Source organism: Hydra vulgaris, chromosome 04, assembly GCF_038396675.1.
Source record: "Hydra vulgaris chromosome 04, alternate assembly HydraT2T_AEP".
Classification (NCBI taxonomy): Eukaryota; Metazoa; Cnidaria; class Hydrozoa; order Anthoathecata; family Hydridae; genus Hydra; species Hydra vulgaris.
Window position 1 is genome coordinate 14,658,954 of NC_088923.1, and position 13,394 is coordinate 14,672,347.

General features: G+C 27.3%; 1 protein-coding gene across 2 annotated transcripts in view; it reads right to left on the reverse strand.

Annotated features, from left to right (window-relative positions):
* Window positions 1-8,310: 8,310 nt before the first annotated feature.
* The window catches only part of LOC100200947 (polyunsaturated fatty acid 5-lipoxygenase), a 35,249-nt gene continuing 30,165 nt past the window's right edge, over window positions 8,311-13,394 (reverse strand). For both annotated transcript variants that reach the window (XM_065795532.1, XM_065795531.1), the window contains exons 13-15: window positions 13,114-13,287; window positions 10,948-11,111; window positions 8,311-8,724 (exon numbers count right to left, since the gene is read on the reverse strand). In XM_065795532.1, coding sequence (XP_065651604.1) covers window positions 8,601-8,724; window positions 10,948-11,111; window positions 13,114-13,287 — 462 coding nt within the window. In that variant the 3' untranslated portion in view covers window positions 8,311-8,600. The remainder of the gene's footprint in view (window positions 8,725-10,947; window positions 11,112-13,113; window positions 13,288-13,394) is intronic.

Here is a 13,394-nt window from a genome sequence, read left to right on the forward strand (position 1 = left end):
ACCATTCCAGCTAAGTTTTTGATCCATACATTGTGAGATTTTAAACCTTCTTGAATAAGCAAAAGATCAATTCAGTCTTATCTTTTTGATCACTCATGTAAAGAGGGTATAACCCTTTATCCCATGCAAAAATGTTAACTGAAAGTGTTGGATTTGTTTTTAAATTTGTCCGACAGTTCTGTATTAACTTTACAGTAACAGAGAGCGTTGACTTTTTCTAACTAAGCTGTGGTGTTATCATTGCCCAATATCTAATGCTTGAAAAAATTCTTGGAGTAACATTTAGCTCTCATTTAGCGTTATTGTAGGAGCTGGAGCACAAGCAGCTTCCGTTATCTTTGAAAAGTTGAAGATAGCAAAACGGACTGAACTTGATTTTGAAATGCGTGATATTGGAAAGTTCTTAGTTTTTCTTGTTTTTGGACAAGTTCTTAGACAAAAACTTGTAGATTATGAATGGATACCTGTAACAATGATGAACAATTCAAAATAATAAATTGAAGAAAAAAAAATGCATAGTATAAATTAAAAATGGCTGGTATTGGTGTGATCATTTTTGGGGCAGTTGCAAACGCTAAAGTTTGCAACTGCCCCAAAGTAAAAAAATTAAACTTTTCAAGAGTTTTATTAATTTTTGCTGGTGCTATGTCGAGTAAATCCTTAATATATTTTTTATTAAGAATAGTTGCAACATCTGAGCGCATGTAAACAATTTGTGTCGCAGTATCACTGTTAGGTGATGTTCAGCAACTAAAATTAGTGTTACTTTCTGTCCATTAGTTTTAATCTTGATTTCTATTAACTCTTTAATTTTAGGTTTCACTTCATTTATAAATACAAGTGCTTCAGATTTAAGTCTGTGGCCAATAGGCTGGTTGGCTATATAATCCACAAGCTGACTAGTTTGTTTGCTAATTTCAAAATCTGATAATCTTAATTTTAAACCCCAACTCATTAAGCAATCATTTACTTCTTTTGAAAAAAGTTTCAATTTTGGTGGATTTTCAATCTTTGGAGCTGGCTTAGGTACTAGCTGAGGGGCTGGCCTAGGAGCTGGTCTAGGTGACTAGTCTAGGAGCTGGCCTAGGGGCTGGTTGAGGAGCGCGCTGAGGAACTAGCTTAGAGGTTGGTTTAAAAAAATTCTTTATAGTAGTTTGACCCTTTGCTAATTTATTTTTCGGTCACTTAACAGGTTTAGTAGATGCTGATAGTGCTTCTTCTTATTCATTCCATTCATTGAGAGTATTTATTAGAGTACTTTATCACGTAAAAGCTTAGAAAGCTCGTTTAATGCTAGCTCTTTAAAGTCTGATATCTTTATAATATATCTATAAATGCGATTGTCTAATTGATAAATTTATAAACTTGTTTTTTTTAGCTCTCCACTCTCTAACATAAGCTACTTTTTTTTTTGCATGCTTCCTTGCTTTTTGCTAAGTTTATGATATCTTCTGACAGATCTAATTTCTTTCAATTTCTTCGTAATTCAGATAGTTTATAGTATTTCATAATATCGTTGGAGTAATAGTCGAGAATTTCATTTGTTATTGTCATAATAAGCTATTGCGATAGTTCTTCACGTTTTTGCTGGTGGATGTTATCCTGATTTTTTTTTTTTTAATTTTTTCTGCAAATTTAAGATTCAATTCCTCAAATAATTCTATTGTCTATTTCTACTTTTTCTTATACGCGGAACATATTCATATGCTGCTTCTCCAATAAGCTTTCCAAAACGTCTTCGAAGACAAGTTATCCTATCACCATGTAAAGTTTCTACATAGCTGTCGAACTCTTTTCTATACTAGTCTGCTATTTCTATTAATTCTTCTTTTTTTGCTTTTGATAAAATAGTTTCTATTTTATTAATATCCATTTTAATCTTTTTTGAAAAAATCTTTATATATGTTTTTCAACTATATATATTATATGTTTTTTCTCTAATTAAATATTTCATTAATATCTTTTTTTTTACTCAAGGTCTGAAAATAAAATACTTTTCGTTTATTTTTTCTATGATAATCACTTTTTCATAAAGCGGAAGTAAAATTCCCATTGAACTCATACTGATGCTACCAAAGTGAACAATAGCATCAATTTTACACTCTTTTACGATGAAATATTTAATATTATAATTTTAAATTTTCTCCCCATTTACTTTTGCCACTTTATATCTTATTTTACCTTGTACTGAGTGAAGTTCTTTTTTATTATAAAATTTAGTTTTATCCATGCTCAATAAAATGCTTCGTCGTCAAACAGCCATTTGTGTTGTAATGAAAAGATCACCTGCTTTCTTTGTATGTTTTATATCTCTTACATTATTATTCTTTCTCACTGTTTATAAGTACTCTTCACCACGTTTAAGACGATGACTATTCTCACTTATAAAAACTTCGTTTAACAAAGAAGTAAATTCATTAATACCGTCTTCTTTATTCTTTAGTAATAGCATTGGTCTCTTTTTTTCTGAGTCACTTTTGTGGATAACACGTCCTGCTTGGGTTTCATTAGTTATAGAAATCAAGTCTCCCGAAATTTTCATAAGACCTATATACGTCACGTTTACCATAGGGGGCACTATAACCCGCTTCGCAGACCAAGGATAGATGAATTTATGAAGAACGAAGGATATTAGAGTAAAAGCCAGAAGACGTCGAGTTAGAAAAATAGCAAAGAGAAAGCAGAAAAATATTGCACTGATGTAGGAACGAACAATTAATGTTTTTTTTTTAATTTTTTTTATTATTTTTTTTTTTTTAATTACAAAATAATAAATATTTACAATTTTTTTTTAAAGATACATTAACTCAGGTTTTATTTATGACGTTTTACAATATGTAGGTTTAACAATGTTCATATATATATATACATTTCTATTTTTTTTTTTATGTTATAATTTTTTTTTTGTGTGTTTTTGATTTTATATTTTTTTGGTGTTTTTGATTTTATATTTTTTTGTTTTTTTTTGATTTTATATTTTTTTGGTGTTTTTTGATTTTATATTTTTTTGTATATTTGATTTTATATTTTTTTGTATTTTCGGTCTTTTATTTTAGAGCCGTTGTGCAGATAGAAATCGAGAGTTAAAATAAAGTTATAAATTGAGAATAGAGAAAAGAGAAAAAAAATTTAAAAAATACATGACCTTACAACTTTACGTCACGAACACTAAGGATAAACACTTATATGTTAAAATAATATTTCATAAAATAAGGGCTGGCAGTGATTTTCTAATCATATATTACAATAAATTTGTTTTATAATATAAAAAAATTCCAGAGAAAAGGAAATCTTTACTAAACATACAGATCTTGCAAAGAGCAGTTGATTTGTTTTTGCTCAAATGTTTAGTTTCAGATTTCCATTCCCTACTCGGCAGCAGACGTTTTTAATACAAAAATATTGACAGAACAGGTCCGCAGTGTTTCGACGGACATGATAATTATATTTTAAAGAAATATTATTCCTGATGTTCCTGATTATTACCCTGATCACTGCCATTGGGTCAACTTTTGTGTTACTAAACATGTGGTGGCATCTACTGTTCCATATTGCACTCATGATGGTTTGAGTGAGTGTCAACAGCAGCTGCGAAGTGGGGTTCTTCTCCGATAAATTCGCTGTTTCAATCGAGAAAATCGAATTTATCGGAGAGAAATTGCTTTGGGGTGTCAAGGAGTTATATACATGTTTAAAATACTCCCAAATTTCAACAGAAGGAGGACAGTAGGCAAAGATTTGGATGTTGTCCTCGATTTTACCACAAATTTTGCATTTGTTGTTTTTGACAATCTGTTGCCTTGTGCTTTTGGCTAGCAAGGCCGCAGAAGATAAACTGTAGTGTAAAAAACGAAAGAGGATGTTTTGAGTCGGTCCGGATTCGTAGGAGGTTAAGTTTTTTTTTCAAATTTGGGTCCACGGCATTGTTGTTTTTGTTAAACTGTTCCAGAAAAGTTCTGCTGGCACGACTGTCTTTTTGTTTTTTGCCACTTCTAAGTAAAAATTTTCGGTTGTTTTTAGGGGGATGATAAAGAGGGACCCGTTTTTGCCTAATATTTCGATTGTTGTTTTGTAGTACTGAGACGTTTTGTTGTCCCAGTGTTTTGGAATATTGTTCTGCTTTAAAAAGTTCCAGCTTTGGTTTTGGTTCGTAAATTTTATAAGTGAACTCGCCAACCAATACTTTGAAAAGTAGAAGTAATCGTGAGTTTTATCCTCCTCGCATTCTTTCAGTTGAAAGAGTGTTTTGAGGCGAAGTGCAAGACTTTTTTTCGGTGTACCTGGTAAGGGAAGACCCTCTATTCTGCGGTCTGCTCTGACCACCAAAGCGAAAGCTTCGGCGACAATTAATGTAAATTAAAGCAATTAATGTTTTTTTTTTTTTTTTTTTTTTTTTGAAATTTTATAAAATTTTTTTGTTAATTTTTGTAGTTTTAATTTTTAATGTTATACCTTTGTTTTTTTATCTTAGTTAAAAGCTTATAAATACCATATTTTTTTTTATTTTTTTGTTATTATTATTTTTTTTTAATTTTTTAATTTTTTGTGTTTTATTAATTTTTGAATTTTTTTTTTTTAAATTTTTCAATATTTTTTATTTTCTAATATAACTTTTATAGTTTTAATTTCTGAAGTATTACTTTTGTTTTTTGTATTAGTTTTAAGTCCAGTCATTATGATTGTATGAAGAGTTATTTTGGATTTGTGTATTGCTTTTAATATAATCCCTTGATTGTCCGACGGGTATCTTATTTGCTTTGTTTCTTTTTATTTGTCTTTCGAATTTTCTCTGATCATATTTTGCTTTTTTGTATGCCTTAAATATTAATAGTTCATCTTCCGAGCATTTTGTTTTATCGAAGCCGTAGAATAAATTTAAGTTGTAAATATGCCTCTCAGTATAATCTAAGCAAAGATATTCTGAGGGAAGTTCGATTTTTTTTTCTGGTTCTTCTACTTTTTCTTTAAGCGTTATGTTTGCTTCATTTACGATGTTGTCGTTGTGAGATTCATTTTTTTTTCAATATTATTGTTGTTAAAACTTTGACTTTCTTCCATGTGAGCTTCTGGTTCTTGTGTTTGAGAATTTATTTCAGGCGGTTGTGGTGTTTGTTCGGGTGTCTTTGGTTTTGTTTTATTCAAGGTGTTGATATTGCTGTTTATAATTTGGTTTTCGAGAGAGTTTTGGCATATCACCATAGACGCTTTTGATTCTTGTGTTTTTGAAAATTTAATTTTTGGTTCAGGTTTTTCTGCGATGTTTCTGGTTCATTTGTTTCCGTTACTTTTTTTCTAGGACCTTCGGTCATTTCTATAAAATTTTTTTTTGGTTTCAGGTTATCTTCTTTGTTTTGTCCGGTATAGATTATCCTGACGTTATACCCACAGAGTTTTCAAGATCTTGGTATTGGTTTATTTAATTGATTCATCATGGCAACTAGTATCCCTGTATAATAGGGTGTTTCGTTTTTAGGCGTTTTGCGATATACTGCTCTTGTGTGTATATGTTTTCCATATCCGAGTTGCTCAAGAGCCACACCGACAGGCAAATATTTTTTTTTGAGAGGCAAAGCCATTACCGATACTGCAACTCGTTTGCATAAGTTTCTTGTAGGAGTAGAATTATAAAAATGGTGGGTTATACCATTAATTACAAGACCATTTTCAAGGATCAACGATTTCGAATTGTCAGTTTTCATGACAATCTCGATCATTGTCCCTTTACAAATAATTTGCTAGCCTTCCAGATCGTGATCCAAATTGGCGTTTTCTAGAGCGAATAAAATATTAGGCTCAGTTATTTTTTCTGTTATTCACACAACAGGGTTCTTTTCAATGTGCTAAATTCATTAGACAATTTAGAGTCAAGATTTGTTGCTATAGCTTTTTTGTTGCTAAACAGGGTTTGACGATTAAATATTTTCCTTCAACGCTCGTATCTCACACATTCACAATCTTCTCTACTCAAAATTTGTTTTGAAACAACTAAATGCCCTTACAAACTAAAGTTGCCTTACAGCAATCCGATGTAGAGGAAGGGTAAATACAACAGGTAAAATTTAACTGTTTTTTAATTGTGGTTTTATATTTTTTCAAAATAAAAAGAGTGGAAAACCCTGATGTGGAACTCCCCTCCACGGAATGGCCGCTTGATAGCACAAAACCATGGAGGGGAAATGTTTTCTGAGGGGATTGCCAATAAGCAGTGTATAGTAGTGACGTCACTACTTGATGCGGTGTAAAAAATTTCCGAGAACATAGTGGCATCAAAAATGGCGTCAACAGAAGTGATAGCGTCAAACCCGATGCCTAAAATTTTTTACGAAGATGAAATCGTCAAGTGAGCTCAAACCCCTGTCAACATAGACGGTTTACATCAGATGATGCCTTTAAAGGTCAAACCCTCATTATACTACTACTACTAGTTTTACAAACCATAAAACGCCGGTATTGTGATATTATGGTAATGGAAAGTTTGAAAATGTAGAGCTAGGGTCAGGACTATTGTAATTGTAATTGTTAAAACTAAATATAATTACACATTACAATACAATAATATTGTATTGTAATATTACAGAAACAATAAAAAAAATTTTATTTTGGTATTGTATTGCTGTGATGAAAAACAATTACAATAAGTATTGTAATTGTTTTTCATTTTTTTTCTAACAATACAATAAAATTCGAGAACTATTGTATTGTTTTAATGAAATAAAATTACAATAACTATTGTATTGTTTTGATGAAAACAATTACAATAACTATTGTAGTGTATTACTTTAAATTAAAGTAGAAAAGCTAACGTATTTTAACGTATTTATATTCATCTCTGACGAACTTACTATTATTTTTGCTATTTTTATTTACGAATTTGCAATATATTGCAAATTTTATTTTTTACATATTTAGATTTCTCATCATCTATCTTGTTATGTATTTCTAAGCTCTAAATGGCCGCAAAATATTGCCTGTCTGATGATAGCCTTACTATTTATGAAAAATAACATTCATAAATTATTTTATTCAGCCCTTTTATTTTTTCCTCTTGATTTTAATGCTGCAAAGAAACTTAAAATATATATGAAAATTAACTTTAGTAACACAAACAGTTAAACATAATTAGGGTTAGGACTATTAAAACATTTATTAAATTTTGACAGTAAAATAATTTTTTTTATTACAATAACAATATATTGTTATTGTATTACAAAGACGAAATACAATACAATATTTTTTGTTATTGTAGTGGGTCATTACAGTACTTTTTTTTTTCAGATATTGTTTTTGTTTTATAAGGATGAATTGCAATACAATATTTATTGTTATTGTATTACAGAATTACAATAGTTGTAAATCACAAGTATTGTTACTGTTTCTAAATTAAGTTAATACAATAACAATAATTATTGTTACTGTTATTGTTTTCATTACAATTACAATAGTCCTAACCCTATGTAGAGCTATGGTAATGGAAAAAAAATTCTTTATATTCTGTGGAACATTTATTTATGAATTTTTTTATTATTTTAAATGGTATTCCCAAAGCCAAAGTTTTAACATTAAAATGTTTAGATGAAAATTAAATTTTTACATTTTGGTTTGTCTCTATTTTACAAAACAAAAAAATGTTTTTTCCTAAATTTTTACATAAAGTTGTATTTATTTGAAAAAACAAAAATTAAAAAACATAGATTTTATGTTTAATAAAGTCGACGTCTCCTTTTTTATATAGTTTTAAAACATAAGTAAATCAAAAACAAAGTAGACGTTTGTTTTGGCGGGTTTTGTTGTTGTTGATAAAATACTAGATAACAGTAAAAAATGTATAAACTAAATAATAATTATTACCATATTTACAATTTAAAGTTGACATCTAAATTTTTCCTAAATTAAAAACTTTTGGATTTTATATTTCACGAACTTTAAAAAAATTTGGTGACATTTGAAAAAACGACATCTCTTTTAGTACTTTTAACAATATTTCAAAAACTTAAATTAGATTGTAACACAAAACATTTGCAGGAAATTTTGAGTCAAAAATTTAAAGTTTTTAAATTAAAAATTTTAAGGAAATTGTGTTTTGCGCTTCAAAGTTTAAGGGAATAGAAATACAAGAAAACAACACTAGAAACATTTTTTTACTCTTCTTTTTGTAAGAACTCTTTTTAATGATAATTCTGCTATAAGAAAAATGTAATTGACTTTTAAATATTAAACGCATCCGTTACTCCCCTCGTTTAATCAAATTTTATTACGCCACTAGGCGTAAGGGCTGTATCGATCGAGTGGATTTGTAATTTATAAGAAAGCTTTTAAAAAATATACTAGTTACTATTCTCTTTCGTTTTAATACAATGATTATACAATTTGTTTAAGTTGTTAAAAATCTTTGAACGATCTCATAGGACTTAATAAATAGATTGCAAGAACTATTGCAGTGCTTATCCTAACAGGGCAGCTCAGGAGTGGCAAAGCATTGATGTTTCATTCAGTGTTAGTCGTGTGTTGTTCAACAATTTTAGGGAAAATGCGTTCTGATTTCTAAAACTCCCTTTTTTAAAGACTTTTTTTACCATTGCTTGAGACATTTATCACAAATATCAATTTTTCAGTGCTATCATGCTACCACGTTTGCTGGCAGGATTTAAATAATCATAATAAATTCTGCGTTTCCTGTTGCGAACTGTTATCACCGCTGCAGTCTCACGAAGCGCTCCTAAAAATCTAAAAATAAATAAGATAAGAAAAAAATCTTGATCGTAACTATTACTCGAGCTATGAAGAACGAAAATAACAGTCATATGAAATTTTAAGTTTACGATGTACGTATTTTGAGTTAATGATGTTTGCTTAAACTATTGCGTTAGATTACCTAAAAACAACACAGTCCTCGGCACTAGCGGTGAGAAAAAATTGTCTTTAGCAAAAACAATCCCAGCACTGACTGTTAAATTATCATAAAGTCAGTTTTTGTGACTGATTTTTATTCACGCTCTTCATAGTTATATTGTTTTTTTTTTAATTAAAATAAATTGCTATTTTTTAAAAAAAAACCCAGATGCACAAGTTGCAACAAGGATGTTTTGACGTACTTAAGAACTTTAATTCTTTACATGGTCTCATATACTTGGTAAAATGTTTTTTACCAATCCTTTATTTCCTCTTTTTTTTGAAAACACTTTTTAATATATTCTATTCCTTAAATTTTACTTAGATTCAAATCACAAACACAAGTCATTAATTTTCATTTAAAGAAAGTAAAACTTTTCACTTTTAAAGAATTTAAAGAAAGTAAAACAGTTTCACGTCTGTCAGCTACCATAAGTAGTCGTCCACCTTAAAAAATTTTTATTAGCTGTCCGAATATGTTAGGATTTTAGATTTATCAAAAATCATTTTAATACTTAAAATTAAAAAAAAAACAAGTGAAAACAAGAATAAAAGATTAAAATAAGTAAATTAAAAAAACAAAACAAAGTTAAAAGAAAAACTTCGAAAATGGAAAATAATAAATAAGAACTAAACTTTTTTCTACCAGCAAAATTTTATGGAAAAGAAAAATAATTTTTATTATTCTTGTATATTGATTATATGTCGTGTATTTATGTATATAATGTTGAATTTATTTATTTTTTTGCATTTTTCTCTGTCGATTGAGTTGTTGTTACTTTTTCTATATTTTTTGTTATTTACTTTTGTTTAATTAGTATATGCAACGTATAATATAGAGTTAAATATTGTATGTAGTAGTGTATGTTTATTTTTTACGTAAGTTTGCATTTATTTTGCTCATTTATATTTGTCTACGGAAATTGTTTTCTCTCACTCTATTTTTCTGAACTTAAGTCATTTAACTTGTGTTTTCTTATACATTTGTTCTCACTTATCTCACTCGCTCATTGTCTATCTTTTTTTCGTTTTAATTAGCCTTTAATATTTTTGTTCTGATTCCGATTTTTTTAAAGACTATTGTTCCTATGATTTTTTTTTTATAACTTATTTTATTGTTTACTTAATTATTTCCTTGCCTTAATATTTTGTTATTTTATTAAGGTGCCACTCCATTGACTAGTTTTCAACTATGAGGGACACCTAACCTAATTTGTAAATTATAATTAAATTTGTAATTTTATGGTTGAATAAATGATTTTGAATATGTTGAATAAATATGTTGAAAAAACGGAAGAAAGAAAAAAAATTAAAAAAAAAAACAGCTAGGTTTTGTTTAATTCTAAAAATTCATAAATTACTCAATAGTGAGATATTGTAGCATACCTCGTTTTTGACCTGTCAAATAAATAAAAAGTCTTTAAAATATTCTACTTTTACTTCAAAACTTTTGTAAAATAAATTCAAAGGGAAGTTTGTAGTATTTTTAGTCATTAACCAAAACATTGAAGTGGTTGAAAAGCTTTATCAGTTTGATGAAGGCTTTTCAGGACAAAATTAGGAAACTGCATCAGTAAATTCCAAACAAGAAATTTTTTTTAGAATATATAAAGTTTGAGAGAGAAACTAACAATGTTTTTTACCAAATGCTTAGATATTTTTTATTATGGCTATATATTTATATATTTATATAGCCAACAGTGCACAATCTATTTATCACAATTAATATTAAAAATAAATGTTTCTCTGAAACTTATGTCACTAAGCCTCCCTTTATTTGCAATATGTAATCTAATAGCATCCCATAGTTATTAAATTTTCTTATTTTCCAGAATGTACTTTAATACCCAAAAAGTTAAAAAAGCTATTTGAACAAAAGAAATAAAAAGTTTTCTCTACTTACAAAATTTATTAACGCAAAAACAAGGTTTTCTTAAAATTTTTATCCTATCATTTCTCAATCTTAAATTCTTGTTTAAAACAATAGTTTAAAAAAATTAGTTTTAATTGAACTTATGTAACCATGGTTATATTAGGCAAATAAAACATGTATTTTACCTTTCTCGTGCTGGCTTTGATATAGGATCATAAAGATATTGAGCTTTTGAATCAGCTAAGCCGCTAGTGTCACGCTCACTCAATAACTTTGTTATAACAATTATTTCCATGGTGACATGTTTGGGTGGTAAAACTTGCATGATATCAGATTCTGTCAATGCGTCCTAATTAACAAGAATATATTCATTTATTTACAAACTAAAACTTTTCAATGACATCACAAATGGAGGTAGCATTTTTTTCGGCGAAAAGGTGAAAAATAGAAAAAAAAAGGAAAAGAAAAAGTAGTGAAAACAATGAAAATATTAAAGAATAAAAACTCAAGAAAAACATTAAATAAACAGAAAAAGTAGTGAAAACAATGAAAATATTAAAGAATAAAAACTCAAAAAAACATTAAATAAACAGAAAAAGTAGTGAAAACAATGAAAATATTAAAGAATAAAAACTCAAGAAAAACATTAAATAAACAGAAAAAGTAGTGAAAACAATGAAAATATTAAAGAATAAAAACTCAAAAAAACATTAAATAAACAGAAAAAGTAGTGAAAACAATGAAAATATTAAAGAATAAAAACTCAAGAAAAACATTAAATAAACAGAAAAAGTAGTGAAAACAATGAAAATATTAAAGAATAAAAACTCAAGAAAAACATTAAATAAACAGAAAAAGTAGTGAAAACAATGAAAATATTAAAGAATAAAAACTCAAAAAAACATTAAATAAACAGAAAAAGTAGTGAAAACAATGAAAATATTAAAGAATAAAAACTTAAGAAAAACATTAAATAAACAGAAAAAGCAGTGAAAACAATGAAAATATTAAAGAATAAAAACTCAAAAAAACATTAAATAAACAGAAAAAGTAGTGAAAACAATGAAAATATTAAAGAATAAAAACTCAAAAAAACATTAAATAAACAGAAAAAGTAGTGAAAACAATGAAAATATCAAAGAATAAAAACTCAAGAAAAACATTAAATAAACAATTAAAAGCAAAGTTAAAAGAAAAAAAGTTTGTGAAAAAAATTTGAAAATAAAAAACTTGAATAAGTTATTAAAAGAAAACAAAAAGAACAATTTTTAAGTTTTATTAATTTATGTTGTTTGCATTGTTTATATTGTCGCATATTTTTTGTATTGTTTATACTATGTATTTTTGTGAATAGCTTATATTGTAATTGATTTCTGTGTATTTTTTACATTGTTGTGTATTTCTGTGTATTGTTTATACTGTCGTGTAATTTTGTGCATCGTTTATATTGACATGTACATTTAAGTATTGTTTATTTTGTTGTATATATTTTTGTGGCTTTGTTGTTAATTATTTTTATTATTGTTGATTTTTTATATTTGTTGTTATTATTCAAGTAATTTCATATTTTTTGTCTGATTATAATACTTGAATATATTATTTTGTTTTCTTTTTAATTTTCTACCATTCTTCTGATTGTTAAATGCTGTGTTATCTCAATTATTCATTATCTCTCAATTATCTAAGATTCATTATCTCTTTTTTTATTGATATTTTTTTGGTCACTATCTATATTATTACTTGTCGCTGTTTGTTTGTTTTTTGCTTTATTTGTTTATTTTATTAAGGTGTCACTCCAATAACTAGATTAATAACTATATGAGTGACTACGAACCTAATTTTGATAAAATATAAATAAATTTGCAACTTTTTCAATTTTATTGTAAATAAATAAAAAAAAAATACAAAAAAAAAAAATTCAATGCTGTACATATTAATCTAGCTTTTAAAACGCCATCTTTAATCCAAACACTTTTCCAGAAAATAAAAAAGAACAAAAAACATAAATTTTTTGGCTCTAATATATGTGTCCTTTATACAAAGACACTCAAACATGTCCTTCATACACTTTCATCAAAGAAAAAAATCATAAATGTCCTTCATACACAGACACTTTCGACAAAGAAAAACAATATTTTTTTTGCTCTAGTAAATGTCATTCATACATAGACACCCTCAATTAATGTATATACTTATTACTTTCTTTAATTACTTGATTTTTTATTAAATACAAAAAATATAAATTTTTAAATAATTTATTATGCTTTGTTTTGATATTTATCAAAAAATTTTTCGATAAAAATAAAAGTTTATTTGACATTTTTAAACCACCATATTTTAAAGTTACTTACTTTATTAGTTGGTGGTTTTCCACGAAGCATTAGTGGGTAATTAGGAACAAAAGCACATTCATCATACAATGGCAAATTCAGTGACGCATGTTCAACAGTTGATTTGTATATAACATAAGTCAAAAATTTTATTAGATCTAATCTTGTTTCAAATTTTCCGTTACCTGGAACATTCTACAATAAATATATAAACACAATAAGTGATAATTTGATATATTTATGGTTGACCCTAATGGTAGGGTAGACGAGGCTCCTTAAATGCTGTGAAATCAACTTTTAAA